General features: G+C 36.0%; 1 protein-coding gene across 1 annotated transcript; it reads left to right on the top strand.

Moving 5' to 3' along the window:
• The first annotated feature begins 216 nt into the window (after positions 1-216).
• LOC150036678 (RWP-RK domain protein) lies at positions 217-3,195 on the top strand. The gene is made up of 6 exons (XM_090312620.1): positions 217-643; positions 1,200-1,317; positions 1,402-1,589; positions 1,991-2,085; positions 2,781-2,930; positions 3,055-3,195. Exons 1-6 carry the CDS (start codon positions 223-225, stop codon positions 3,193-3,195), a joined length of 1,113 nt encoding a protein of 370 aa, XP_090168746.1. The 5' UTR covers positions 217-222.
• Positions 3,196-13,593: the final 10,398 nt, after the last annotated feature.

Below are 13,593 nucleotides of genomic sequence, written 5' to 3'. Positions count from 1 at the left end.
TGTTGACAGAAATTTCAAAATGAAATAACCGTCGACACCCTTAACGGTAACATTAAATTAACTACCCATACTCGCGCCGTTTCTTCAGTTCCATTAAATTTCTTCTCACAATCACAAAATAATTCCCCCTCACCCTCAAAAACTTCCCGCTCTCATCTCCACGGCGGCGCGCCCGACAACGCCGGCCGCAGGACCAACAACAAAAAGAACCCAACCAACCACATGGCGGCGGATCCAATGGAGGCGTTGTTCGACGAAGTAGAAGAGGACCCATACGAGAGTTCCATCAACGCCAACATTCTGAACTTCGCGAACGACCGGAACCCGACGCTGGAGGATTTGCAGTCGACGGCGGAGCAGCCAGTGGTGGCGGCGGCGCGTGGGAATGGGATTGGGATTGAGAACATGGGAATGGTGGAATTATTGACTCGTTTTAGTTATGGTAGTGGGCAATATGATTCTGAAGCGGGGCCCTCCAATGTTCACGTGGAAGGAGGGAGTAATTATAATTTGGAGGAAGAGGATGATAATATGCAGATTCCCAGTAACGTGGAATCTAAGTTGCTTCCTATTTGGCCTGTTACTCCCCTTCCTTTTCTCTGCAGTTGTTGCCAAGTTCTTAGAGAATTTCTTCATACTAATGGTACTATTTTTCTTTATTTCATCTAAATTCCTTTCAATTTCTGTCAATTTTCTTATTACTAATTATTTCCATTTTAATATCGGAAAAAAACAGTATGTACATGGATATTATGCTTTGCCATGTTAATCTTTGAAAGATTAGGTATTATTTCAAATTTTCAATCAAAGGTAAAATTGTTCAAACAATGTCGTTTCTTCTGCCTTCGTACTTGTATAGAATTAGGTATTCCTTCAATCGAGGATAAATTTGTTAAAAAAGTTTATTTCACATTTGTACTTTTATTAAAACTGCTTTTTAAAATTTTAAAACTCGACTTGATTGTGATAACAAAACATAAGAAATTTATTACTAATGAGTAGAAACAGTATTTGCATGATTTTTTTTTTCTGAAAATAAAATGGTTATGGCCTTAAATAGTTATTAAACAGTGCTTATTGAAGTCGGAGTGTTTCTTTTTAAGGTTAAATTCTGCCAAATCTTCTGTAATGTTTTGAATTTTGTCTTCGATACTCTCAAATTTGTAATTTTTTTTAATTAATTTTTAAAATGCTGGCAGGCGAGAACAGCAGAAAACTGGAGATTCATGGTAGGCTGGGGATGATTTGCCATGCAATATTGGAGCATAAACCCATTGTTAATGTGGATAATATAAGTCCTCAGTATCAAATGTTCGAGTAAGAGATGAAATTTAAAGAGTCTTATTTATTTATTTAATAATGATATAATTAATTTAATCAATTAAAGGTTGAAATTAATAGTTTTTGCGAGAAAAGCTGCGAGGAGATCAAGCAATTTCTACTACAGTATTGTCTGAAGCAGATACTGGAAGATTACAATATGATTCCAGATCCAATGTCCAATTTCTACGATGCTCTTTGTGTTGGAATTGATTGGTTTGAAAATCTTAATACCGATGGATTCTTTCAACTCTCTCCCGAAAATTCTGGTTCGTTTTTCTTTTCAATTCAAAATTTGGTCTACTTTTAAATGGCTAATTTTAATCTTTGAATTTTCTTTAAACACAATTTTGGGAAAAAGAAACAACTACTTGGCTATGGTAAGTTGGCTCTATTTATAACTATTTTATTTTTTATTTTTGAAAATTATGTCAATGCTTTTCCATTTCTTATAATCACTTGCATCTTTCATAAATACAATAATTGAATTTTTCCATTTCTTATTCTTTTAAATAACAAATGAAGAAAATTGGACGTAGAGATAATGTTTATAGGCTTAATTTTCAAAAATAAAATTATTATCCAACCAAACCTAATTTTGAAAATTGGGGGATGTAAATATGGTAGTACATCCTGCTGAATTTTGCTTGAAACCTTGGAGTTTTTGCAGAAGATGATGACATGGAACAACCCATTCCAGACTTTCAAAATGAGCCGCCGGAGAAACTAGAGCAGCCTCCAAGACGGCCCTCCCTTGCTGCACAGGTTCCTTCCTTTTTACATTTTCTCAGTTTAAAATATTTTACTCGCAAGTTTTTATATATATATTTTTTGAGATAATTATTATTAAGTGATAAAATTATTTAAAATATTTTAAAATAAAAATAAAAATTACTAGACTTATTTTTAAATATAACAAAATATCATTGTCTATTAATTTGATTATTTTCTTATATTTGAATTTTTTTTTTTTACTTTTAAATTTATATTTAATCCAACTTCTCGTCTAGTAAATTACTAACCTATTAATCAACTTCTTAAAATTCTCCAAACAAAATAAAAAGCTTACAATTATCTTAAACATGATATTCTAATTAGTTAAAGATACAATTTTTAAAAATGTGTCCAATTTTAGTTATTATATACTTTTAAAAAATCTTAAATTTATTTCTTCAAAATATTTCTTTTAATAAAATTGATTAAATAATAATAATAATAATTTTCATTGACAATGTGAATATGTTACTAAAATATAGTGTGAAATTTTTAATAGATAGTATTATTTTTCTTTATTTTTGGAAAAATCAACAACAAGCAAAAGTAATGTTCAGGAAAAAGAAAATTTATTTAAAATATAAAGAATTGGGAGTTGGTGATTAATTATATAATATATTTTCTTCAAAGTTCAATAATATATTGAACGTTGAGACTAAAATAATCTGGATAATTAAAATGGTCAGCGACAGAGAACGGGAAGAATGACGGTGAATGATGTATGGGAATATCTTCATCTTCCAATCTCAGAAGCTTCGAAGAAACTGAATGTGTGTAATACGGTGTTGAAGAAAATATGCCGCCGGAGCGGCCTCAGCCGGTGGCCTTACAGAAAGGTGCTATTTCATTCGAAAATTAATTAACACAGAATAAACTCCATTAATCTTATTAATATTAATATGGTTAGATATTATAATTAAATTTACCTTTATCCATCAGCTTATAATTAATCTCACGCAGATACGGAGTTACGAGCGGCGTATAGCGGCACTGAGAGCCACAATGAATTCAAGCTATGGAGACACGAGAGTCCGAGCTGAAGCTGAGATCGAAAGGGTTCAAAAAGAACTTGCTGATTTTTGTGCACGAATCAGAATTTGATTTTTTATTTTTTATTTTTCTTTTTGTACATTTTTAGTTGAGTTTTTGTTTTTGTTTCTCTTAGTTGTGTGGCTTTTAATTTCACTGTTTTTTGTTGAGTGAAGAAGTATACTTAAGCTGAAACCACAATTTTGATTGCGTATTATAAATTAATATATTGAACATCATTATCTATTTACGTTTGAATCTACATAATTTGAATAATGAAGGCATGTTTATGAGTAAATATTGAAGTACTGTTTTAAGTCTAAATGATTTTAAATAGTAGGGTAATTAATTTTGTAAAATTGTTTTATATAAAGGATTGATTTGGGGGTCGAGGTTTGATTTAGTTTGAATTTGAGTTATTCGTTTTTCAAATTCAAGAATTTGCTACTGAGGTACTCTACCTTTCATTTGATTTTTCCTTAGGTTTTTCGTTAATTCTTAATATGATAGTTCAAGAATAATGTACTTTGAAATGACAAAAACAAATATATTGGAAAGAAATTTTAAAAGTAGGATTGAAAAGACAAAATCGTGTATCAATATACGATTTTTATTAATCCAAGTCATCATTACCATGCCCATGTATGCATTACCATGCCCATGTATGCATGGACTTGGTCAATGAAGGAAGACCAACTTGTGGATCTCATCCAAGATTTAATTAAGTTTTTTTTTCTTGATTTAGATTTTTTTTAAAATTTTTAATTAACAATATTCCTCCTTATTTTGTACTTGTTTTATGTTATACTCATTTAGTAGATTTAGCATTTCAAGATAAAATGTAATTTGATTAGTTCTTTTATTTTAAGATAGAAGTTCACATGAAACTAAAAGTTTGAATTACAAGTCACTCAATTTTCCACATGGTAGTCGTCTTCGTGTGCCTCTAGATTAGCTTGGCCTTGTTATCATTGTCGTCTACCACGAATACGTCTTCAATCAGTGTCAACAACATTGAGTCTTCTTGTCTACTAAATAATATTTTCTACATTTACCAATTTTTTGTCACACATTGAACCCAACTCTGGTAAATTATGTTGTACTAAATATCGGTATACATCTTGGATAAAATTATTCTATATGATGAAAAAAAATTAATACTCAATAATGTTCATATCATACATTTGAAAAACGTAAGATAATAAAACTCTTACCATGCAATAAAAACAAGGGGAAATATATGCATGTTTGCATTAATAGATAAGGTGGTTCATAATTTTCCGTTATACTTTTCATAAAGATGAGTTCTATCGATCTAAATTAATGACTTATAATATTTGAACCCTTCTCTTGCAGGACCAAAGAACCAAAAAACTCGATAAAAATAGGTGTACCTAGCACATCAGACGAAAGAAGATATCAATTCGATCATGTTCCAGAATTGTAATGCACAATAGTACTCAACCAATATGGAAGCTCTAAATGTGATCTCTCTCAATCACCAAACACAACAATCAATGCTTTCCTCTTTGCTTGCCATACACATCTATAATTAACATTATACTCATATTATTTTTTAATTGCTTCTTGAAGAAAGGCCACAGGAACCCCAAGATCAGCTCTAACCATATCTTGAATTTCAATACTCATAAAATTCGAATCAAGTCGTGAACGATCATGTGTCAATTATGAGTACAAACATGCTCCTATTCAAGCCAGTAATTTCAAACATCCCATGAGTTTTGCGCCAATAAACACATAACCTCTAATCAAAATCATCCTTCCATTGTTTGCATCTCATATACCAAATATCTTGGTTTGATTCTACTACAAAAATCTGATAGTGTCCTATCACGCAATACTTTTTTACGACTAGTTGTAGATCTTCTTTAATGTCAAATAATTTTTCTTTTTGTATTAAACTAGAATTATCTACACATCTACTTCTTTCCTCCAATGTCGATCCTTGTTCATAAATTGAATTAGTAATGTTCTAATCTATTCAGGCAAACATCTCTAGCGGTACCAATTCATTTTAATGTTCCGCACTTCCTTCCTTTTCAAATAATTCATCAAGTTCTACATCAATATCACTGTCCCCAACATTTTTTAGGTTCAAGAATGATTAAATCTTCAAGACGCAAAGACATATTTAATCTAATGTTTACAACTGTTATAGTAGACAAAACATTAGTCTAACTTAATATGTTAATACTAACAGCCCAATCCAACACCAGTCCAAAGTCAAACAAAGAAACTAAAACAAATTTATGACCAATCCAAAAAGTTTTTTTTCCCTTAAATTCAAATCATCCAAAACTTTTTTTTTTTAAAAAAAAAACTACAACCTAGTCCCAATTTAATATTAGTTCAAATTACAACAATAAACTCAATAAATAAATAAATAAATAAATCTTAGACAAAACAAACTTTACATACTATATCTTCCAAATTTCAACAAAACTAGTTCAAAACTCTAGATTTTCATCTATATATTTAAACAACATACTAGATCTATAGATATTCAAGGCACAATCTCATACCGAAGAAAGAAAAGTATCTAGGTCGATGATGGCGACACGATAGTGGCGGTAGGAGAGAATGATGAACAACGAACAACATGACAGATAGTGGACATGTGGCTAGCGGTAGGCTAGGAGGGAGAGGAAGAAAGAAATAAAGTTGGAGATTGAAGAAGGAACTAATCGGCGGGTGGTAGAGGAGGTTTTTGGGACCAGTAACTCGTGTACCTGGTACACGAGTATGGAAGTTGTGGACTTGATCAACGACTTCTTCGTCAATGCAGCATATCAGACATGTGGCAGGTCACCATCTAGTCACATGATGTGGAGGGAAGTCATGGACCCCATCCACAATTTAGCTTTAAATCGTGGACCGAGTATACGTGTTATGTGCTTACTCAGTACTCGTGGACCCGACCCACGATTTTATTGTCCTATTTTTGACATTATTTCAACTTACCTATTTTTGTAAATAAATATTAAAATAACATTATTTAAAAAATTCATTACTATCCCAGTACTTACTTCTTCCATTTATTATTTGACACGTCATTAAATGATTCATTAATTCATTATTCATTTTTTTCATGGATCCTACACATCTATACTATATTAAAATGGACAAAATGGGGAAAATCATTGACTCCCCATTTTGCTCTTCATTTTTAAATTTATTCCCATTTTACTCCCAACTCCTATTTAAAGGCAATTCATAAATTGATGGATCAAAAACACCTTTTGAGTCAAGCACCTCATGTGAATAACTACTTGTGCATTTGAAATATATCAACTCTTCCAATAGAAATCTACAATAAGACACATGAAAATCTACAACACATTTGACAGTGAAAAATATTATTATCAAATAAGGCATATCATCATTCATTTTTCAATCATTCCAAGGAATACTATGGTAGAATGCCTTTCATGGAGGGAAAGGTATCATTGAAGAAGATATGTTATCTATATTTTTCTAACTAGCATCAAATTTTCATCACTTTAAGCATATTATGATGTGTAGATTTATTTTTCTTAGGATATTTTGAAATCAACAAATTTTCAAATTTATTTTATTTTGATATAATATTTTTTGTGTCGGAATGCCCCATAATTTTGTATTCTTTGGAGGTGTTTGTTTCAAGGGTTGAGATTGGATGAGTTAGGCATCCTAAGCCCAACCCTTGTTTGGGGCATGGATTTAGGAAGTCTTGGCTTCCTACATCATTTTTTCATGAGTTTGTATATTGTTTACTATTCAAATCCATGAGTTACCCTTTTTTTTTTCCTAATTTAATCTAGGAAGTAAGTCGGTCAACCTCCGGACACCACGTTCCGTGATCACCGCCACCAACTCCGACCGCCTTCCTCCAACGATCGCCATCGGCCAACTTCGGCTCCACCCTCTGGTGTGAAGCAAGAGTACCTATGAGCAGAAGCAGATCTTTACAATTCATTGTGACAAAATTTCCACATATACATTCAAACATACATATATGCATTCACAACGTAAATTACTGGCATGCTTCAAGAAACAATAAACTAGAGACTGAGAGATCATACTAGTTGAAGACTTATTCTTCACAGCAAATCTCGTTGCCGCTGGAACGGTAAGCTATCGTTCAGAAAATCCCAATCGTCTACCTCGAATAGTCTCCACACGAACAGAAGGAAACGAGGACGACACCACCACTCAGAGCCCTCAGTATTCTCGGAGTGAGAATCCAAAGGATGGGCTTTGTACGGATTTGGTAGAGGAGAAGAGGAAGGAAGATCGTATACAATGATCAAGCAAGTGGGAGAAAGGCTCGTTTATCATATAGACGAAATGCTTGATCGTTTAGGTGAAGTTTACGATCGTATAGGAAAAGGTAAGCGATCGTCTAAACGATCATGTAGGAAAAGCTAAATGATCATCTATACGATCGTTTAGTAAATATCAGGCACTAAACGATCGCTTAGAAAAAGGTGCATGGGTGTAATCGTTAAACAATCGCTCAGCACTATCATATAAGTAAGCGATCGTTCAGTACTATCGTATAGGCACTGATATTACTAAGCAATAACACACTTCAACACTATGTTCGCGCATCCAATGCTTAACACACCGTGAGCTATTTAAACGTCTCAAAGAGATTCTTCAACTTACTTATCCGTTATAAAAATAGAAGAGACGCCGACCTATTATCCCTTAACCGTCTAATTAATAGACAATGAATATAATCACATTATATTCATAACATATGGATTAATATCATATATTAACCATAGTATTTTTCCTCCACTAGATATAAATCATATTTATATTCAATTTCTTCCAAATTAAAGTATCCATACATAAAGTTAATTATATCATATATAATTAACTAGTTCAATTCTATCATATATAATTGAACTCCCTCTTGTCAATTTGAACATTTCAAACTGACCCAAAAATTGATTCTTAACTTGTATCCAAGCTACCAAAGGGACCTTATGGACCTATAGCTTGAAGCTCCAATGGTACATGAATAACTGACTAAACTCTTTAGCCACGATATTTACCATCCGTTAACTACCAGATATTCCACTAAAGACTGACATTTGAACTCTTCGTATCATAGATATATTTTTATGTCCATTGGATATAACCAATCATCAGTACGATGACCCTTCACAGATGCTCATAAGTACAGCTGGGCCAATTTACCATTTTGTCCCTATAGTTACATCTTACTTCTTAAGTACCACTGATCCCTCTAATGAACAATACAACATAGTCCTACTATGTGTGAACACCTCTCGGGTCATGAGAAGGTGTGTGGCGCCACATCGTTCAAGCTTCGGGATCAGCCCTTAAGAGAGCAATCTATCTACTTACCTTTGTTTCGGGGAAGGAGTGAACTCCATCTTGTGAAGCTGAGTTCCCAGCTTCCAAATCAGACGAATCCCCAAAGTGGTAGGTTTGAGTCGGTGCTCTGGCCACTCACACCCATGCAAATCAAAGGACCGCCCTCAATGGCAGGAGTTCCCAACTCATTCAGGATTGAGGTTATGTTACCTATGGTCATCTTAGTGAAGTGAAGTCTCTGTCATGAATGGAGTTATATGACGAGATGTTAACACTTCATGGTCAGGTCTTATACAAACTCTTTGTATAGGACGCCCCCTCTCGCATCTCCCCTACACGAATGATCAGGATCATACCATCTGTGACAAGTTACAACATTTGTAACTATTCCATAAAGTGGGCCGCATCCATAGCATTATCAGGATAAGGTTTCCCTCCTATATCCATATACTACAAACCATTTTGGTTGTCACTTAAGACATGATCCACTTATATGTCACTATATACATGCTTAAGTTACATAAAGACAATTAGGGATATTAAGTTTATTGGTCTGTGGTAAAATAAAAATATCTAAATGTGTAAAGTCAAGAAGTGAAGTAAATATCATATATATTATACATCACAAGCATTCGTACAAAATTATTTACAAACTATAAGACACAAGACTTTAGGGCAGAAACCCCAACAATCTCCCACTTGTCCTAAAGCGAAGTAGGGAGTACAAAAACAAGTACAAAACAATAAACTAGGGCATAAAAATCCAGTACAATAAAATCTCTCACTTGCCCTAGTCCAGCCGCGGGCAGTCCTATAGATCTATGCTCTGAAAGTGACCTTCAAACACTGTAGCTGTGAGAGCCTTCGTAAAAGGATCAGCAACGTTTTGCTCCGAGGCAATCTTCGTGACGATCACGTCTCCTCGATGCACTATCTCGCGGATCAGATGATACTTCTGCTCTATGTGTTTGCCGTGCATGTGACTTCTGGGCTCCTTGGAGTTCGCCACAACACCACTATTGTCACAATAGAGGGTGATGGGCCTAGACATATCTGGAACAACTTCCAGCTCTATCAAGAACTTCCTGAGCCAGACGGCCTTTTTAGTAGCTTCACAAGCTACTAGGTACTCGACCTTCATCGTGGAGTCGACGATGCACCCCTGCTTAGTGCTCCGCCACACTACAGCTCTTTCATTAAGAGTAAAAACCGACCCTGAAGCGGACTTTCAAGAGTCCTTATTAGTTTAAAAGTCAGAATTTGTGTATCCAGCAAGGATTAAATCCCTAGTTCCATACACGAGCATGTAATCCCTTGTTCTCCGAAGATACTTGAGGATGTTCTTAACTGCGGTCTAGTGACCTTGGCCTGAGTTAGACTGATACCTACTGACTATTCTCACAGCATAGCAGATGTCTAGTCTAGTGCAGAGCATTGGATACATCAAACTGCCAATGATAGATGCATATAGGACCCGTCTCATATTCTCAACCTCTTAAGGCGTCTTAGGACACATGTCCTTAGACAAAGTGACTCCATGCCTTAATGATAGTAGACTCATTTTGGAGTCCTGCATCGAGTACTTGAGCAAGAACTTGTCAATATACGATGCTTGAGATAGCGCTAACACTTTGTTCTTACGATTCCGAAAGATCTGTATACCCAAAACAAACTGAGCCTCTCCCAAATATTTTATTTGGAATTGGGTCGCTAGCAAGTTTTTAACTGTAGTTAGTAGACCTACGTCATTCCCAATGAGTAGTATATCGTCTACATACAACACTTAAAAAGCTACTGAATTGTTGACTATCTTCTTGCACAAGGTTCATCAACGTTTTGGTCAAAGCCATACGATTTAATTGCAGCATCAAACCAAATGTTCCAAGATCGAGACGCCTGCTTCAGCCCATAAATGGACCGATTTAGTTTGCAAACTTTTTGCTCTTGACCTTGGGCAATGAATCCTTCGGGTTGCACCATGTAAATGGTCTCTTCAAGGTTTCCATTCAAAAAAGTCGTCTTGACATCCATTTTCCAGATCTTATAATTATAATAAACGACAATGTACAGGAGGATTCAGATTGACTTTAACATGGCAATAGGTGAGAAAATCTCCTCATAGTCGACTCCCTCTACATGGGTATAACCCTTTGCCACAAGTCGAGCCTTGAAGGTTTGCACCTTCCCATCAGCACCCCGTTTGTGCTTGTAGATCCATTAGGCTGATCTACAAGGTCTTACCCCATCAGGCTGATCTACAAGATCTCATACTGAGTTGAAGTACATCGACTCCATCTCGAGATTCATGGCTTTGACCCATTCATCCCTGACAACATCCTTCATTTCCTTTTGATAAGACAACGGATCCTCAACGTTACCATCTGCCATCATAGTTAGGATTTTCGTGAAACCCAGATAGCGATCAGGTGGGTTTGTAACCTTCCCACTGCGTTGCGGTTCCCTCAACTCTTGAGGTGGAGCCAACCTACCAGATGAACTATCATCAACAACTCTGGTTGATGAAGCAGGTTCTTCAACAAGTCAATAACTCTTGTTGAAGTTTCAGTAGTTTCGTTGGAAAGCTCACATAACACAACTTTACTATGTGGACTGTGCAACCTAATATGATCCTTCTCTAGGAAAGTAGCGTTCGTGGAAACAATCATCTTATTTTTGAATGGATCATAAAATAACCCCCTCGTGTACCTTTGGGGTAGCCTACAAAGAGGCACAACATTGACTGTGATTCCAACTTCTTAGGATTTGCCTCAAGCACATGTGCTGCGCAACCCCATATGCAGAAGTGACGTAAACTAGCTTTACGCTCGTTCCACAACTCCAGAGGTGTTCTTGCAACACTCTTAGAAGGAACACAGTTGAGAATGTATACTGCAATCTCCACTGCAAAATCCCAAAACGAGTCTAGTAAGGAAGCGTAACTTTTGGCATCTGCTCTATCATTTCTGTAAATGGAATATTGATGTGTAGTTTTTTTTAATAATTACAGGAAGCGATGATACTGACCTTCATTGTTTTGCTTCTTTTTCAGTCTTTGAGGGAATAGAGGTAGCTATACTTTCACTGTTCCATGGTCTGGAGGCTTAGAGGTGGTCGCAACTTCAGGTTTCATAATCTCGGGCTTCTCTGACTCATTTTACGTCAACGATTTCTTTGATTCCATCACATTTGAATCGGTCCTGCAAGGCTCCTTCATAACTTCTGTCGTCGTCTTTCCACTTCTCAATGTGACTGCTTGGCAGTATTCTTTCCCTGTGTTCCTTGGGTTGCGTGGGAGCTCAGTTGAGCTCGGTAGGGTCCCCTACTATATATTATTTAGCTCTCTCGCAATCTGTCCTATTTGGATTTCCAAGATGTGGATGGAAGTCGCCTGGTTCTGGAGGACCGTCTCATTCTTTTCGATGTACTATTTTAATAGATTTTCTACAGAGGATGATGGTGGTGTTTGAGAGTTGCTAGCTTGTTGTAGCTATTGACCGTTAGTTCTTTGGAAAATTTCTGGTGGTCCTTCTTTTTGTGCCATAGGTTGATAGCCTTGTTTTTTGTTATTTTTCCAAGCAAAATTAAGGTGGTTTCGCCATTCGGGGTTGTATGTGTTTGAAAAAGGGTTGTTTTTAACAAAGTAGATTGACTGCGGATTTCATGGACACTCTTCAACCGAATGCGATTCTCCACATGTAGCACAACTGGTGCTTGTCTGTTCTATCGCGTCGACTTGCCCTCTTTGCATTCCGGGATTGTTTATTGCGATGTCCTGTAACAAATTTATCATCGCATTCATATGATTTTGCAAAGATGCGATAGCACCATTATTTGCGTTACATTCTTTGGGTTTTGCTCTCTGATCGATTTCTTGTCAATCTTCATGGTTTTTTGATATGTTATCAAGAATGTTCTTTGCCTCAATAAGTCTTGTCCAGCAGACCGCCTGCTGCTGCCGCATTGGCAGCTGTCTGCGATGCAGGATTTAGTTCATGATAGAAAATCTCCATTTGGAGGCAATCCAGCAATCCATTATGCAAGCAGTCGCGCACTAATCTCTTGAATTTCGCCTACGCATCGCTGAGCGATTCATTTTTTTCTTGTTCAAATTTTTTCATTAATTTCCTCCTTTTGCCATTCTCTGTAGGAGAGAAATACTTCTATATAAACTTCTCTACAACTTGCTCCCATGAAGTTTATCTCTCCTGGTTCGAGGGAGTATGCCCATTTTCTTGATTTATCGCATAGTGAAAATGGAAATAGCGTGAGTCGAACTTCTTCAACGAAGATATTAGGGAACACAAAAGTGTTACAAATTTCAATGAAGCTTCGTAGATGGGCGTGCGGATCTTGACCATGCCGTCCTCCGAACTGTCTTATTGTCTGTATCATTTGTAACATTACCGGCTTCATCTCGAACCTTGATCCATCCAATGCTGGTCTCATGATTCCTGGGGAGAAATCATACAAGTTTGGTGACGCATAGTCCTGGATGGGTCTATTGTGATCATTTGCCAGTAGGATAGGATTTGTCATTATGTTGTTTACATTTGAGACTCTTTCTTCTGGTTATTTCGCCATTCTGTGAGTTCTTCCTTGTTGTCTACGTCTGTTTTTCTGTCTTCTGCAAAATGTTCTTTCGATCTCTGGGTCGTAGTTGGGCTTAGAAGGGTGTCTTTTGCTCATGCGACGTTTGCTTCTTCCTTTATCGAAGGAATGGCAATGCACAAAGGTCGAAAGCTGCAGAGCTCGAAAGCTACAAAGATCAAAGAGGGTTGATGTTAGCGCAATTTATACCATAGTCCCCGACAACGGCGCCAAAAACTTGATGCATAAAATTATGATGCGATGGTGTTAGTATGCAATGATGTGTGTGCTATGCGATGAACATGCAAGTTTTCTTAACAAAGCCCAAGTATAAGCCTTTTTAGGTTTTCTGGTAAGTCCAGGGTTGAACACAGGGACTACTAAGTAGATATGCGACAAACTCTTTGATTCTATTACGGTGGTAAAAAAAGAAGTGGATAGTGTTTTGATTTAAATTTTCCTATGCAACGAAGTTGAGCACGGAGTGATGAAAGCGTAGAGTTACAATAAGTATGCGATGAAGGGGTTGATCTA

This window comes from Benincasa hispida, chromosome 4 (genome assembly GCF_027475165.1).
Source record: "Benincasa hispida cultivar pf3 chromosome 4, pf3_genome.v1.1, whole genome shotgun sequence".
In the NCBI taxonomy this organism is placed as follows: domain Eukaryota; kingdom Viridiplantae; phylum Streptophyta; class Magnoliopsida; order Cucurbitales; family Cucurbitaceae; genus Benincasa; species Benincasa hispida.
This window is presented reverse-complemented; position numbering and strand designations above follow the sequence as displayed.